Here is a 16,659-nt window from a genome sequence, read left to right as displayed (position 1 = left end):
TCATCGCCAACTTCACACAATTCGAAAGCTTTGGCCAAAAATTAATCGGAAGTGATTTGTTTCTTCGCCTTGGGATAAAATTTTGTGGTCACAACCAGGTTCAAAGATTGTTACATTGTCCTGAAAAAAAATTTCAAAAACATTAAAATAAACAAATTCAATGGAAGAAAATGACAGGAAATTGGTGTTCTTGGTAGTCTAATATCATCGCAAACAGTATCAATCATTCTTAAAGCGGTGTACTTACATGCTAAACGCCAAAGAATATTGATTAAAGGGTATTTGTTTGATGATGCTCTGGCAAATCCCCAGACCTGAATCTTATTTGGGAATTTTATAAGGAATGTCATTGTCCCATCCACACAGTTTAAACGTTTTAAAAAGATCCATTCAGTGAGTGTGACACCAGATCGGTCAATCCCCTATTGAGAGGTACATGGTATCTATGAGAAAAGGGTGTATTGAGGAAAATTAGAGCGAGTTGAAGTCTTACTCTATAGAGATTATTTTATGTGAATTCTCATTTTTTGGGACATCATTCTTTGACCTTTTGCTTAAGAATCTGACAAGATACTTACTTGAAAAATACGCAACATCGAACTGAAATAGGTGTCATTAATCATGAATGAAAGAAATTATTTATTGTAAGCATTTGTCCTTTCAAATTAAGAAAAACATGTTAGGTGAACACTTAAAAGTTTGGTTCAGTGTATATTTTAAGGATCCAAATAAATGCTGACTTTTTTCTCTAGGTTTAAAGTTGGGATATCTATAAGTTGATGATAATGGTGATAATGATGATAATGGTGATAATGGTGGTGTAGATGATAACCAAGAGCATTACCAGACTTTGTCTCTTGTTAATATTAGATATAATATTTTTTTTTTCAAAATTAAAATAGCATTATGGCATAGGGTTTTGTGCAGGAAGGCAAAGGAAATATACTAATTATAGGTTACATCACAGAAGCCGAGTAGTATTGATTATTTTGTTTTCGTGGGGCGTGGAAATCGAGGGCGCGGACCGCCCGAGATTTCCACGCCCCATGAAAACGATTTAACCAATAGTACGAGGCATCTATGATGTAAGCAACTTGTCGCATGTCTGATGAGGTAAATTTCATTGAGAGTGTCAAAATTCAATAAAAAGAATATTCAGGCGTGTCACGAACTTAAGATTTATTTCAAGCTAGCTCTCGAACATGTCGGAAGTTTTTAGTGAATTCGACTTTGACTTTTTAACTGGGTTGGAAGATTTTGACGATTTATTTTTTAGACAGGCACTCGACAAATATGAAATCACATAAACAAATATCAAGGAGTTGAACGCTATAAAGTTTGGATATTTTACCGTAACTTTCAAAATGGATTGATCTTTTGAGCGACTGGGAACTTTCAACTGAGTTAAATACATGTACCGGGTATTTTAATTTAGTTAAAGGTTAAGAAATAGCTAAACATGTTCATTTTTCTGTAGTTTTGAACTTTTGAAATAAAATCAGTTTTTTTGCTCATAACCTGATTTCTGCCTCCTGCAGTGATATATGAAGGGGCGTGGATAGTATTATCGCATATGTGATATAGGATATATCACCACAGAAAGATCAATGAAAATCACCGCAGATATGCGACAATAATTTTAATTGAATAATTCTTTTGAAAATGCAAATTAAATGACATCAAAAATGATAGAGATAAGGATGAGCTAGAGCTGCAGAAAGGGGAAGTAATCTTTGAAGTATATTTCTTTCTTAGAATGCAAAACTAATGATTATAAATTGCCTCAATGACGTGGATTCAATTTCAGCTTAATCCCTAAGGGTAATATAGCGCTACAATTTGGGATCCTCATATTTAACTGGTTTACACAATTAAGCAATACTAAAAAATCTTTCGAACAGCAGGTGACTCAGCTGAGCGTTATAGTAAAATTATTTCTTCTTAATATTTCTTTGTATAATGAAATACAACTAAGAGAAACGTAATTTTATTCATACAATTGAGAATATGTTGCTTAATGATTGCGGAGAAAGAATACTTTTCCTGCACGAAAAGGGTATTATATTTCGAAATAATGGAGGTATAGTATTGCAAAATTATTATATATAAAATTGCAATTTCTATCTCACCGAGTAAAAACAATATGAAATCAGTAATCCTGATCAATTGGTATGTTGTACTTCTCTCATTTAGTTCCAATGGGGATAAAGTCGAACAGTCTATCAAAGGTATGTTATATACAATATTTATATCTGGTAATTGACTTCATACTATTATGAAACAAGTTTTCATTCTGAACTATTTTTCCTTCCTTACTTAAATAAGTAGTTACGCATTTTCGTGTGGATTGATACTATTCTATGCAAATATTTTAGATACACTTCATGAGCATTTACAGAGTTCGATCTGGTCTTGGAAATTGATTAAATCACGACTTAAGACTGTGTATCCTGTTGCCTTTAAAGTGGATGTTGTCTCTACATATAATGTGACAAAATCACTTCAGAGCAAAATCAAAGATGGTACCTCATTTTTAATAATGAAATAATTTCACGTGACAAGAGAAAACTTTAACAAAAGTTTTAATTAAGGATGGATAATACAAACATTTTTTTTTCTTTGGAGGAAACTTAATATCAGATCACAAGTTTAGAAAGGAGGATAATTCTTAGAATATTTTAACATAAGATCTAGAAAATGAAATAGACTTGGAAATATCTGTAATATTTCAATGAAAATTGCAAATATGGACAAACAAACTATGTAAAGGTTTACATATAAAACACATTTAAGAGTATGTTAGCTTGGTGCCAAAAGTGTAATATACATTTTCGAAATATATACCAAGCCATGTGAATTTTATTAGGAAAAGCGAAATGGTAAAACAATCAGTCCATGTGATAATGCTGATTTTTTTTTATTTTGTTTTTTCTCATGAAATTCACCTTACTTGGTATTTTTTTTCAGCTTTTTATTACTTTTTTTAGCACCAAGATAACATTTTCTGAAGTTTATGTGCACCTGTAAAGAGTTACTGAGTTTGATTTGTCTCTATTTGTTATCTTATTTGAAATATTACTAATATTTCCAAGTCTATTTCATTTTCCAGTTCTTAGGGGGAAAAGTAAAAAAAATTATCCACTTTTCTAAACCTGTGACATGATATTAAAGTCTCCCCCAAAGAAAAAAAAAATGTTCGTATCATCTGTCCTTAAAGGAAGTATTAGCGAAAGGGCTTGTCTTGAAGTAAGTTTAATTCTTACATATTTTTATGTTTTTATATTATTCAATCTATTTTTACTGTATTTTTAAACACTTAAGATATTCACTTTATAATTTCACGAATTAATTCAAACTGTTTTTATTTCATGAAGGCAAGTACAAAGAGTGTGCAGCAATACTGAAGAAAAATCCTAGTCAGAAAGGAAAAGACGGTGTGTATACAATTTATCCAGATGGAAAACAAAAGAAAAAAGTGTATTGTGATATGACAACAGAAGGAGGGGGATGGACGGTAGGGAGTTAAAAATTCATTTACTCTTCTTTCAATTAATGATTTGCTTCATTTAATCAAATGGGGAAACTTTTAACTACATGTTTATTTCTATCGGTTTTGTTAAAAGATATTTCAAAAAAGAGTGGACGGAACTACAAATTTCTATAGGACTTGGAATGAATACAAAGCTGGCTTTGGAGATCCAGTAAAAAACTTTTGGATGGGTAAGATATTTATTCAAAGCTTTAGCTTATTAAAGCTGCTAACAAATATAGGAAAGGATTTTGAGCTCACCTGAGTCGAATGAGTTTTTTCTATCAATTTTTTTTTCCGTTTTCTGTCGTTGTTGCTGTCGTCGTAAGCTTTTCACATATTATATGTTTCTAAAGAACCACTGAGCAAATGCCAATTAAACTTGGTACAAAGTACAAAACATCTCTAGGCACATAAACTTCAAATTTAATCAAATAAAAGAAATTCTAAGTAGTAGTGATATATTTAATATATTTTGCGGATTCATTAAGAACCTTTGGTCCAAAGATGAAACTTTTATGCAAGCTTTCCGACAAAGAGTAAATTTACGTTAGCGTAGTTCATGACCCCTGGGAATAGCGGGTATGTAAATAAAGTTTTACATTGGAACATACAGTAAAATTCTTTAAAATTCTTTTTTTAAAGATCAGCATGTCCTTGACTAATCATATTTATATGGTAACACCTTCAGGTAGCATAAATGCGGTGATAAGATTGCACCACAAAAACAAGTTTTATATCATAATGTGCAAGTAGAATATTGCAAAACTTCTTGACAATAGCAGCACATGCAAGAGTAATCTTTCTCAGGTAGTGTAAATTCGAGATTATCATTGGCCACATATGTTTTCTAAGTTTAACATATGACATAAGATTATATCAACAACAAAAAAACCGAAGAACCGATGGACCAAATATACTCAGGTGAGCGTTTTGACCCACAAGTTTTTTGACTGATTCACAATATTTAAATATAAATTAAAAGAATTCAGGGAACAAGTTACAGAAGAATGTGTAAAATTTATACTTCAATCTGTAAAATTTACTCTTCATGCAGTGAACGTTAGTTAATAAATATTTACAATCTAATCTGTATATTTATATCTTATCTACATATTTTCTACTTAAACTTCTATATCTTGACTATTAGTCTTTAAAATTGACACTGTAATGTGCAATATCAAGCGATTACATTTATTACTATAATTTAATTCATAACAATGAGTTTTTTAAAGTTTTTCTTTTTATATTAAGTTTATAGACCCATGAGCAGTATCAATCTGAACTTAAGATAGGAAGACAAACATAGCTATCATATTTATTTTAGTTTTCGTCACTCTTTTTTTTTAATTAGAGAAATATGCAGGTATAAGTATGCTACATTAAAAGTAGCACAGGATGAAATTACACCATTTTGTCGACGGAATGGTAACTGAATGCCCACTGAATGGTCACTGAAAGGTCAGTAAAAAGATCCTTTTCAGTGACTATTCCGTGATCTTTCAGTTACCATTAAGTCGACTGAATGGCAGATTTATTTCAGTGGCATTTCAGAAAAGAGAAATTAGAAAATTCATTTCACGTTTTCCTATTACAATAGTATTTTGGATATAAAGTAGCTTTGGATTCTCGTCAATATTCATGTTAAAATGTTGATGTGAATGATAAAAAATATATCTTTATTAATAAGATATGCATTGTATATAAAGTTGTATGCAGCTACTTATTACGTGTACATGTAGCATCTCAGTCTGTACTTACCTTCACCGATCTTACGTATTACACAATAAATAAAGAATAGAATGCAATTTTACAGATTGAATGTAAATTTTACAAATTAAGGTGTGGAAATCAAAAAAAAGTTTCAAAATGGTTTAACAAAAAAAAAAACAACAAAAAAAACCAAATATACTCAACCCACAAGTTTTTTGAAAAAAAAATATAAATTAAAAGAATTCAGGGAACAAGTTACAGAAGAATGTGTAAAATTTATACTTAAAATTTACCAAGAGAAAAAATTCACACTGGACCAAAGTGAAACGATTAATTCTTTGACAGCAAAAGACTTTGCTGAAATCTTTTGCATACATACTGAACAAAATATATCCTAACCTTCCTTGTACATATCATAAGATATTCTCATTTAATCATGACAACCTTTATGACCCCTCAAAAAATCGATGAGGATCTCTACGTGGCCAAAAAGAGAACGTTGAAGTTTAATTGTTAATATTTACATGTATATATAACTATTCCGCAGGAAACGATGCTTTACACTTACTCACAAAGAAAGGAAAACATGAACTCCGTGTGGATCTCCAAAGATTTAATGGTCAGAAAGGGTTCGCTAAGTATTCTAGTTTTGCTGTCGGAGACGAAAGAAGTAAATACAAGCTAAGTCTGTCCGGATACAGTGGCTCGATAAGTAATTTTCTTCTCTCTCTCTCTCTCTCTCTCTCTCTCTCTCTCTCTCTCTTGTTGTTTTTTTTTTCTTGCTATTTAGTAAAATAAGACGTTTTTCTATAGAAATTCATTTTTTTGTTCTATATATCTTTACTTTTGGAAAATATTTTGAATATACTGATCCAGATTTAAATAATCAAATCAAAAATACAGATCATTAAGATGCTTTTTTGATTTTTTTTTTTTTGTATTATCACATTAACTTTATTTTCAGGAGACAGCCTTTATTTCCACAATAGAATGAAATTTACCACAAAGGATCAAGACAATGACACTAAAAAGGGCTACAACTGTGCAGTACCATTGGAAAGTGGGTGGTGGTTTAAAGATTGTGCTATGACAAACCTGAATGGCCACTATGTTAAGGCTCCATTAAGAAAAACTGAATGCATCACTTGGAATAACTGGATTAGTGGAGAAGCACTAAAAAGAACAGCGATGATGACGAGACCATCAAAATAGATGCTTTATTGAATGAAATAAAGAATAAACAGAAAGCATTTCATTCTTTCATTTGATTTTTTTTATTCCAGTTTTCATGCACCATTTTAAAGAAGTCAAAAACGGTCCATACGACTCGACATTACATCAAAATTTGTAAATTTTGTAAACTTAAAGAATATCTTTGATTGGAAATATTTTGATCATTCTTACACTTTATGATAGCTAAAATTGTAAGGAATCCATTTCAAAGTTCCTAACTTATACAGGAAACTCTCGATCTCTCAATGTTCAAGAGACTTTAAAATGTTTGAAAGATTGATCAAGGGATTTAATAAGTCGCGAGGGTCAGATCACTATTAAAATTTCATCCGTATTTGACTGGTGATTCATTTTATTATAAAATATAAAGAGATAACGAACAGAATTCAAGCTCAAAAGGCCACTAAACAATACAAAATAGGAGCAGAGCAATTGAGGACTGAATATTTCATTATTTTCATGATACATGTCAAGGAGTGAAACAAAAACATGTGTAACGTATTATTATTTACAGTAATTAATATTCATTAAAAGCTGGGATAAGATAAAATTAATATGAATAATTTCAATTTAGATATGTAGAATTGCAACTTAATTCTTATTCCGGTTATTGTTATCTTTAATTGTTACAAAGTTTATTTAACAAGAAAATGGCGAACAAAAAGAAGAGCCAATTGAATGTTAAGAAGTGTTAGAGTAAAATAAAAACTACTTCAAATAAGTTCTGAATCGCAGAGAAAAATAAGGGCATTGATTCTATATGGTTTATGTTTTCAAAACAATCTTTATGTTTTTCAATTGCAAACATTTCCCACTAGCAAAATTGTAAAGGATGGAGGAAGGTAGGTGGTATTAAAATTAAAAATCTCGTTTTGGGAAAAACAACCGACTATAATAGGGTAAACCTTTCAATCGTCAACTTCCCTTAATCATGCAGCAATATAACTTCGTCACATGCATTCCGAGTTGATTCAATACACAATCTTGGACATGCTCTGTGTATGTACAATTTCTAAAACGGAATAAATTATTGACAAAGAAGTTGATGAAACACAGAAAAAAGCATATGGTCGATACAAAAACTTTGTCAGAAAATACAATTTATCATTGAGTCAACTGATAATTGATGTTTCTCATATTAATTGTAAGCCCATTATTTTCACACTGAATTGACGGCGGATTTTTCCATTATATCCAAATCATAACAATGAACACACGGCGGATTTGAGAAGGAAATGGAGATAACGAACAGTATTCAATCTCAGAGTCCATAAAACAATACAAAATAGGTGTAGAGCAAACACGGACTTCCGAAACATAAAAGGTGGGATCAGGTGACTCAGATAAGCACTCCTCCATGGGACCTGATACCACCTCTGATGTTTTAGAGGACCATGTGTGCTCTGCTGTTATTCTATATCGTTTTATGGGAGTTTGAGCTTGAATATTGTAATCATTACAAAAATAGCTTTTATTCAGTAGCTTGCATTTTTTGAGGGTTGAATATTTTGTATTTAAGTTAAAACAGATATATCTAATATTTAGCGTGATGAATGTCTATACCTGATTGAACCAATATAAAAGTCTTTCATAAAGATGCAGTAAATTATGTATATATTCTATACATAGCACTCCATCTTAACTTATTGTTATTACATGTATGTTGAAAGTTGCAAACCTGTGGTGGGAATATGAAAACCTATGTGTGACGCGATACAAATCGAATTATAGCAATATTTTCACAGAAACTCGATCCGAGATGGTTAGAATAATTGTCTTTTAAATACTTATCCTGTTATTAGGTTATTTTGTTACCCCTTTTCTATTTTCAAACCCAAAAATTCCTGAACTGTACTTAAATCAACCAATCAAATACATTCCATAAATTATATATAATGTAAGAAATATATACACATAATCACAAAGCTTAGGAAAAACATTTATCTCAAGTTAGTCAAAGCTAAAATGAACCCTTTTTTTGAAGAGCGTTTGTCTGATTTTTTTTTTTTTTACACTTTTCAATTCCTCTCCATAACCACTAGGACAAATTCAGTTAGACATGGGTAAAATATCCCTTGGGACATTTACGGATCACAGGAGTGTTATACTTGATATAGGTAAGCAAGCATTCATTTTTTGTGAAAGTTCACATTATTCAATTATTGTGAATCAGTAGATAGATTTATCACGAGGCATAATAAAGAAACCTTATTATACAAAAGATCAATAGGAAAATAATAGGCAAACGTTGGGAGTTCAGATAAATATTTGTTCATTTATGTCATATAGAAAGTTAGAGTTAAGTACAAAGAAAATAAAAGTATTCGCTTATATACATGTACGTGTATGAAAAAGGATTTTGATATACCGAAAATCATTCAATCCCAAAGTCCATAAAACAATACAAAATAGGAGCAGAGCAAACACACACCTCCGAAATATCAGAGGTAGGATCAGATTCCATGGAGAAGTGAGCATCCCCTGCTTACCGGTCAACCCCGCCGTGTGCTCCTAGTCATGATCAGGAAATTACGGAAAAATCTGTCGTCAATTCAGTGTACTAATAATGGTCTAACAATTAGTGTGAAAAAAAAAGTCAGTCAGTATTTGACTCAATGATAAGCTGCTTTTGCTGACAAGGTCATTGTGTCGACCATAGAACTTAGGAAATGATGACTTTAAACGAGACTGTTTATATTCTTGTTTCATCAACTTGCTTGTCAATAATTTACGGTAACCTCGTTTTAGAAATTGTTCATACGTAGAGCATGCATGCTCTTGCGTGTCGAATCAACTGAGGTATATACACTCCGTATGCAGGTGATGAAGGTATATTGCTGCTTTAGTAATGGAAATTGACGAAAGAACAGTTAAAGTCATCACATAGCTGGGTTGTTAGATTACCATTAACGTCTTTATCAAGTTAAATATTCAAGTATTAAGAGTCATTCTCTGTAAGCATCAAAATGGGCTGGAAATTGAAAATCACGGATTTTGCTGAAACTTGGTGAAATAATTACATTATAAGCCCTATTTACAAAAATATTATTAAAAGTGATCAATTGGTCTTGTTTCCATGGCAACCAGGTTACCTGTTTTTGCACATAGGTGGTAAATACCTAAAAGGATATTTCTTCCCATTAATGTACATTTAATTAAATAAAGGTGATTATTATTATATTTTCCTTTGAAATAATTTGTAATTTGTATTTTCTACACAAAAAACTTGAAAAAATTTTTTTGGACCTGCCGTAAAATGCCAAATAACAGAAAAAATTGCCTTAAAAAAGGGGGGTTGAACATTACAATGTACACAAAAAACGCAGGCACTGGTGGAATATTCTGATGCTCTGAATTTCACTTTATACAATTATGAAGGACATATGAAAAAACTGGAGAGGTAATATTTACTTTAAGAAAATAAATTGATTGTAAAGTTTGTAAAAATCTCTAAATTTACACACATTTTTGTCAAATGTTATTTCCCTTTTCGGAAATCTTTTGCTTTAATCGATGAAAATGAAAGTGAAAGTACACAGCAGAAAGCGACTTTGAGGGGTAAATACTGTGTGCTTTGGATATTTTCAGGGGTTTTAATCCAACCTGTGAAGTATTTAACATTACCCATAGTTAAATGATTGTTCAGGCTTTACTGTGTCTGAGAAATATACATGTTTATGTATAGATGTGATAAACTTAATGGATTGCATCCTATGAAATTCCTGCCTATGTGACAACAAGAGCTGCATCGTTGAAAAACGTGTTTAAAAACAAAGTAAGTATCAAATGGACTTCAGCGCTAAGGGTGGGATAATAAGGTTGTGATGAAGAAATATACATTGCAATAAGAAGCACTAGGAAAGTATACCAATGAAATATTTATCACATACATTGAAAGTTGCACATATTTTGTATGAGTTTATTTATTTAATAAAAGGGCATGAATATGTATTATAAAAATAACTTTAAAACACCCAAAGCATAAATAATGACATGATTCTAATTAATATATAACTAATTTATAGTATAGGCATATTATCAATCTGATTAAAATCAGATGTTTATGAAAATTATTAATAAACCATCTGTCAGGCCATCCTTAAAAAAAATGTTTGTTTGGAATTCCTGCCTAATGGGTTTCAGACACAGGAGGGAGGGAAATATTTTTTTTAACTGAAGGTAAATTTTAAATTTTTGATAATAATCTCGATCAGTAAACAGTCACTACATTTTCTGACTTTTAAAAAAAGTATCTACAATCAACTAAAAAAAACCTAATTTACATAGATCTGACACAATATTTCAGTGTTTTGTATGGTGTATGTGATACATGTAATGCCCCCCCCCCCCCCCCCCCACCAAAAAAATGATTAAATAAAAAAAAAAATATCTTCCTACTTTTGGTCAATAAAATTTTTTCAGGAGGGGGCATTTCAATGAGGCGGGAGGCAATTCCAAACAAACTTTAATTTTATCTTGGCCTCAATAAAAATCATATATGTTATATTAAAAACCAAATTAAACTAAAGCAATTCTGTATATGACAAAAGCTAAATACCTCCTAACAGCTTTTTAATTGTGTGCTTGAAAAAAAATGAGATGGGAGGGGGGGGGGGTTATTGCCATGCAAGGTATTTCATCAATTTTTTAAAGAATTAATTTCATTAATTTATCTTTTTTTTAATTACTCGTAATTAATTTTTTTTTATTTTACAAGTTGAGCTTATGAAATCCCATCGCTAAAACTGAACACGGGACAAATCTGCAATTTTCTTTTAGATTTCAATTTGTGCAGGGCTGGTATTTGTTGATGCAATTTTTTTTTAATGGGGATCGAGGGTGAATGCCTTTTCATTCGAATTTGAAATTATTGCAAAAATTAAATTAATATCAGATTATTTTATTGCATTAAAGAAAAAAATAAATTTTTTAATTATTTAGATTTTTTGTCATAGCAAACACTGTCACAGTTGAATTTAAGCCAAATTTATAATACAATGTGTACACTTTACTGAAACAATGTATAATGAAGGAAAACAAAGAGGTTTTTAGGGAATATGGCAATTTTCAGCGGAGAGGAGAACCATTCACGTACATGCAGAAATCGGGGATTTGTAAAAATGGTCATTGTTGAAATCATATATAACAGGGATTTATATGCCTAAATTATAGCTGATAAAGAAAAATATTATATTTGATTTTGTCATATTTTATGAAGACATCTCAGTATTCCATTTATTACAGACTTTATGTTCTGGAAAATATTTTTGAAGCTTTCCAAATACTGAGTAGTTTTAGATAGAAAAAAAGTTATTTAACTTGAAAAAAATATTAATACAAATAAATCAAGCCCCCTTTTTTTTAACATATTGGAGGAGGATCTGGTATCATTTTATTGCCTGTCCCCCTCACTTTAACACCCCCCAGAAAAGTATTTAAGATAATTATATTTTTCTCACTTTGAGTCAAAATGAGGTTCTCTGTTGATTGAATTTCAAAGGATTATAGGGAGTTCACTCCCATGGGAATAGCCCCCACAGACAGTGTTTTGGACCTAATAAGAGCATGGTGGTTTGTAATTATATGCTTTCCATCTGCATAACTGTACGTTCCTTAATACATATTTTAACCCTGTACCTTTATGAGGAAGAATAAAATCACAAAATCTTTAAAATACATTCTGAATTTTGAGTGTCATTCTTAATGTGTATGAAAGACACTTATCTCTCCTGGGAAAACTTCAACGATTTTTTTAGTCCCCTACCGGTGAAATCGGAGGGGACTATAGGTTTCCCCTGCATCTGTCTATCTGTCCGTCCGTCTGTCTGTCCCCGTCTGCCTGCCAGTGTGTCCCACTTGGTTTTCCGCACTTTTTTCCTAAACGCTTGCAGATATTGAGCTGAATTTTGGTTTGTGTGTGTATCTTGATGAGTTACAGATTAAGTTTGAATTTCGCATCACTTCATTGGTTTTTGACAGAATAATGGCATTTTGAATTTTTCACATTCGTTTAATTGAGATCGGGTTCATGCTGCGCTAACTTCCGATGGTCGACATAAATATGAAGCAAGAAAAAGACGTTGGAAAAATGAGTTGATTTTTTTCTTAATGTGGATTATTTTATTAGGTTTAAGGTATCCACAACCTCAAAATCAAGCAGTTTTACCTTGGACATAACTTTTGCAAATTATTAAATGACATCCTGAAGAAAAACTCAGTTTCAAAAAGGGGAAACCGGTAGGGGACATGTATTGATTATGCAATACTCTCCGAATGCTTGTTTATGTATGGCACAGACAGACAGTGTCTGACACGCGGATAAACAGGAAGTTGACATCAGATTTAACCTCAAGTGTTACCCACCATGCATATGGCATGCCTTAGCAAACACTGTGCTAAAATTTCAAGCATCTTCAATGAAAAGCTGAGTTCCTGAGAAAACTGCAACCAAACATTTGCTACATACACACACAGGCAGACAGACAGACAAACGGACTGACACACAAAGGTAAATCAGTATACCACCCTCTCCTTCGTAGCGGTGGTATAATAATAATAGGAACTGCAAAATATCATTTGAATAACATCAAAAACAAGTTGAATCGAGGAGGGAGGGGGCACTCTTGACTACGTGCTTGTCCTACTTAAACAAAGACGTGCATGTACAGGTTAAAACATATGTAAATATGTTTCAATCAATAAAGCAAGTTGCTTCCAAAAGATCGGTCATGATTTTATGTAGGTATTTATTGTTTCCATGGAAACAAATCCTGCTGCAGTAATTCAGATAAATGTGATCAGTTTAAGTTTGAGTTCATCTGTTTTTTGTCCCGCTAAATAAATTAAAAGTATAATCAAACACTGGTGGCAGTTCTATGAGTTTTGTATACTGGTACATCAATAATTATTAGGATTATTCCTGAATTATTTGGTTACCATAGCAACTGTTTATTTTAATTATGAATGTCTATTTTCATGTATAAGTGAAATGACAAGGTTTACATGGTTTGTGGAATTTATTTCATTGAGGAAGAAATATAATCAGGCAATAAAGCAGTAGATTTTGTATATTAAACATATCAATGATAAGGTTTTTCCTGAACTATTGGCTGCCATAACAACCATTTTTTTAAAAATTAAATTATTAATTACTACATGTATTTTGATATTAAGTGAAATACAATTAGATTCAATTTATTTTATTGAAAAAGAGAAAAAATCATGAATGAAGCTTTTATGATATCAGTTGTATACTTGTCAGTATCACAAAAATTGTGATAGCAACCGTTATAAGGAAGTGTTAAAAAACTGTTTGATTACCATAGCAATGTGATTTTAGAGCTTGAATTTTTATTCATTATTCTTTTTTAAATGTACATAAGTGAATTAACAAATATAAAAAAAGTGTTATCTATTTATTGAAGAAATTAAATAACGCACTGAGGCCACAGATTCTGCATAATGAAAACTTCAATAGCTACAGTGATTTTTCCTGACTTTTTGGTTGCTATAGTAACACAGTATTTTTGTTTAATTTAGGAACTTACATTTTTATCATTTTATTTTAAAATTATGAGGTTTAGTAGTGTGATTTGTTTTACTTTTGATTTTTTTAAAGCTATAATGTACAAAAAGGAGCTAAATGTTGAATCTTCAAATTAATCCAAAATCTCCATAGCAACCGTTTTCATTTTCGTTTTATTTTATTTTAAGAAATATTACCACTCTAGAAATTTTATATTTTGTTAAGTAAGGAATGACCTTTTTAGTGATGGTAGTTGTTTGTTATGGATTGCCCGCGTTTTCTTGCTTCTACGCTTAGAAAATGACAAAAAATGGCATTTTTTCAAATTTGTTAAAATTTGAAAAATTCACACTTTTTACTGAAAGACAACTCTTTTATGACCAACTACTGAATAATTTCATCAGTTGTAGTAGTTACTCCAACAAATATTCTATCAGAGTAGGCAACAATTAAATCTCTAAATAAAATAAAGAAAATAGAAATTTATGATGAAGATTGTATACTTTCAGTAGGTTGCTCTGTTTTTTTGGCTTCAAAATCGTGGTTTTGGTTACTATGGCAACCGGGGCTCAAAATAAAAAATTATCCCCAAAAATGTTCTATACATGGTATTTCTACATTGCATGCAAAAAATCAGCAAAATCTGTGATGTACCATTTCCAACTTTTTTCTAAATTCTTTGATTCTTACAGAGAATGACTCTTAAAGAGCTTTGTCAGAATCTGTGGTATCCTTTATCTCAAGCTCACCAGAATATATCGTATCAACGTAGGAATGGAAATGACCATTGTTAATTGACAATATGTCGTCGATATATCTAAATGTCGAGTTGAAGGCCACAGCAAGTGTTTTCTTCTTTTCACGCATACGATTTTGCACTAATTCTGCTTCATATAAATATAAAAATAGGTCTGCTAATAACGGAACGCAATTGGTACCAATGAGAATTCCAAAAAATTCTTGGAATACCTGGTAAATAAAAGTATTTTTGTTATTTGCATCATTTCGCTCTCTGCTATGTTGAGAAAAAAAAATGCAGATGTTCTTGGTTGTAAAAAAACAAATCAAATGCCTTGGATTTCCCATAATTTGTTGTTGTATATAATTGTTATCCAACGAGTTGTGTTTTTATCCCCGAACCTTCACACAGCAAATTGGATAAAATCATATCAAAGTAACGACCATTACATAGATTCTGTTAATCAAAAAGAATATTCCTTCTTTCAGAATTCTAAATACTCTCAATGGTGAATCCTTAGTCCGAGACAAAAGTAATTTTTAACCAAAATTAAACAGGGACAAACACTTGGACGAATATATTAATTGTTTGATACTAGAGAGCATGCTCCACGTATGAGCAATTTCTACAACGAAGTAAATTATTGACAATCAAATTGATGGAACAAGAATATCAGCATTCTCGTTTGAAGTCAATATTTCGTAAGTTCTATGGTCGATGCAAATTATGCATGACATGTGAAATTGTCAGGAAATACAAATTATGAAGTAAAATGCAGACTTACGATTATACTAATTCTTAGTCCATTATTTATACACTGAATTGATGACGATTTTCCCGTTATTTTGATCTTGACAATCTTGACAAGGAGCACACGACGGATGTGACCGGTCGCCAGGGTATGTTCAACCCTCCACGTTTTTTTTTATCCACTTCTGATCTTTTTGAGGTCCGTGTTTGCTATGGTCTTATTTATTTTGTTTTATGGACTTTTGATCTTGAATATTCTCCTGATCTCCATATGTTTCAATGCAAACAGTAACGCCCCTCGACCTTTCCAAACACATTCATACTTATAAAGAAATAGATATTATCTTTTAGATCCTAAAATCATAGTACCAGTCATAAAAACTTTTATGTATATAACCCTAATCTCAAAAACAAAAATAATGTTTACAAAAAAAAAATATTATGCACCCGCAGTGTTCTTTGAAGGATAAAGGAATTTCTTGTAGGTCACACAAGCACGCTTACATCTAGCTTTTATATATGAATCTGCTGTCATGAATACGGAGATATTCATATACTTTTGAATTAATGAAAAGAGTAATAAAATATTTGTTAATTTTTCAACATCACAGAAATACGTAATTAGTAAGGATACATTAACGATATTTTGAAAAGCAGTGTCAATGAAATTCAGAAACCTGATTAGCTGTAGAATATTTAAAGCATGAATCAACTGATATTTAAAATTTTATTTGAAATTAAGTGGGAAAAATGGCTTGTCTCTTTTAATATTCATTCATATGTCCAGCGAGGTCCTGGAAGATAATTGATTGTTAAAGCCAAACAGTGATGTGTTATTAGAGTAAAGTAACGATTAAGCTTTAGAAAACTTATTTCTCTTACTCATGACAGTCATCTTACTGTGGTTCTAATATTTTAACTGTGGCTGAAATGTGGCGTTGATTTTTTAAAGAGTAGCACTAGAGAATTTAACTGTGGCGGGGCCGTCACGTAAAACGGTCATTGCATAACCTTGACTTTAGGTAGAGAATATTTATTTAGTTAGCACTATACTTATATATTTTATAATAATAGTTACTAAGTAAACAGATAAAATACTTATTTGGTTTTTGTAAATCATTAGATTGAAAATAGTGATCATAGAACTACAAGTATTAATATCATCCGTTA

General features: G+C 31.2%; 1 protein-coding gene across 1 annotated transcript; it reads left to right on the top strand.

The window, feature by feature from the left end:
* The first annotated feature begins 2,143 nt into the window (after positions 1-2,143).
* LOC134239683 (ficolin-1-like) lies at positions 2,144-6,454 on the top strand. Its single transcript, XM_062721846.1, has 6 exons — positions 2,144-2,228; positions 2,376-2,522; positions 3,375-3,514; positions 3,624-3,720; positions 5,790-5,954; positions 6,207-6,454. Exons 1-6 carry the CDS (start codon positions 2,144-2,146, stop codon positions 6,452-6,454), a joined length of 882 nt encoding a protein of 293 aa, XP_062577830.1.
* The last annotated feature ends 10,205 nt before the right edge of the window (positions 6,455-16,659 follow it).

The sequence above is a fragment of the Saccostrea cucullata genome, unplaced genomic scaffold (genome assembly GCF_032062105.1).
Source record: "Saccostrea cucullata isolate Sc308-1 unplaced genomic scaffold, CSIRO_AGI_Scuc_v1 ctg2186, whole genome shotgun sequence".
Classification (NCBI taxonomy): Eukaryota; Metazoa; Mollusca; class Bivalvia; order Ostreida; family Ostreidae; genus Saccostrea; species Saccostrea cuccullata.
Note: the sequence above shows the minus strand (reverse complement) of the source record. Positions and strands in the feature narration are given on the sequence as shown.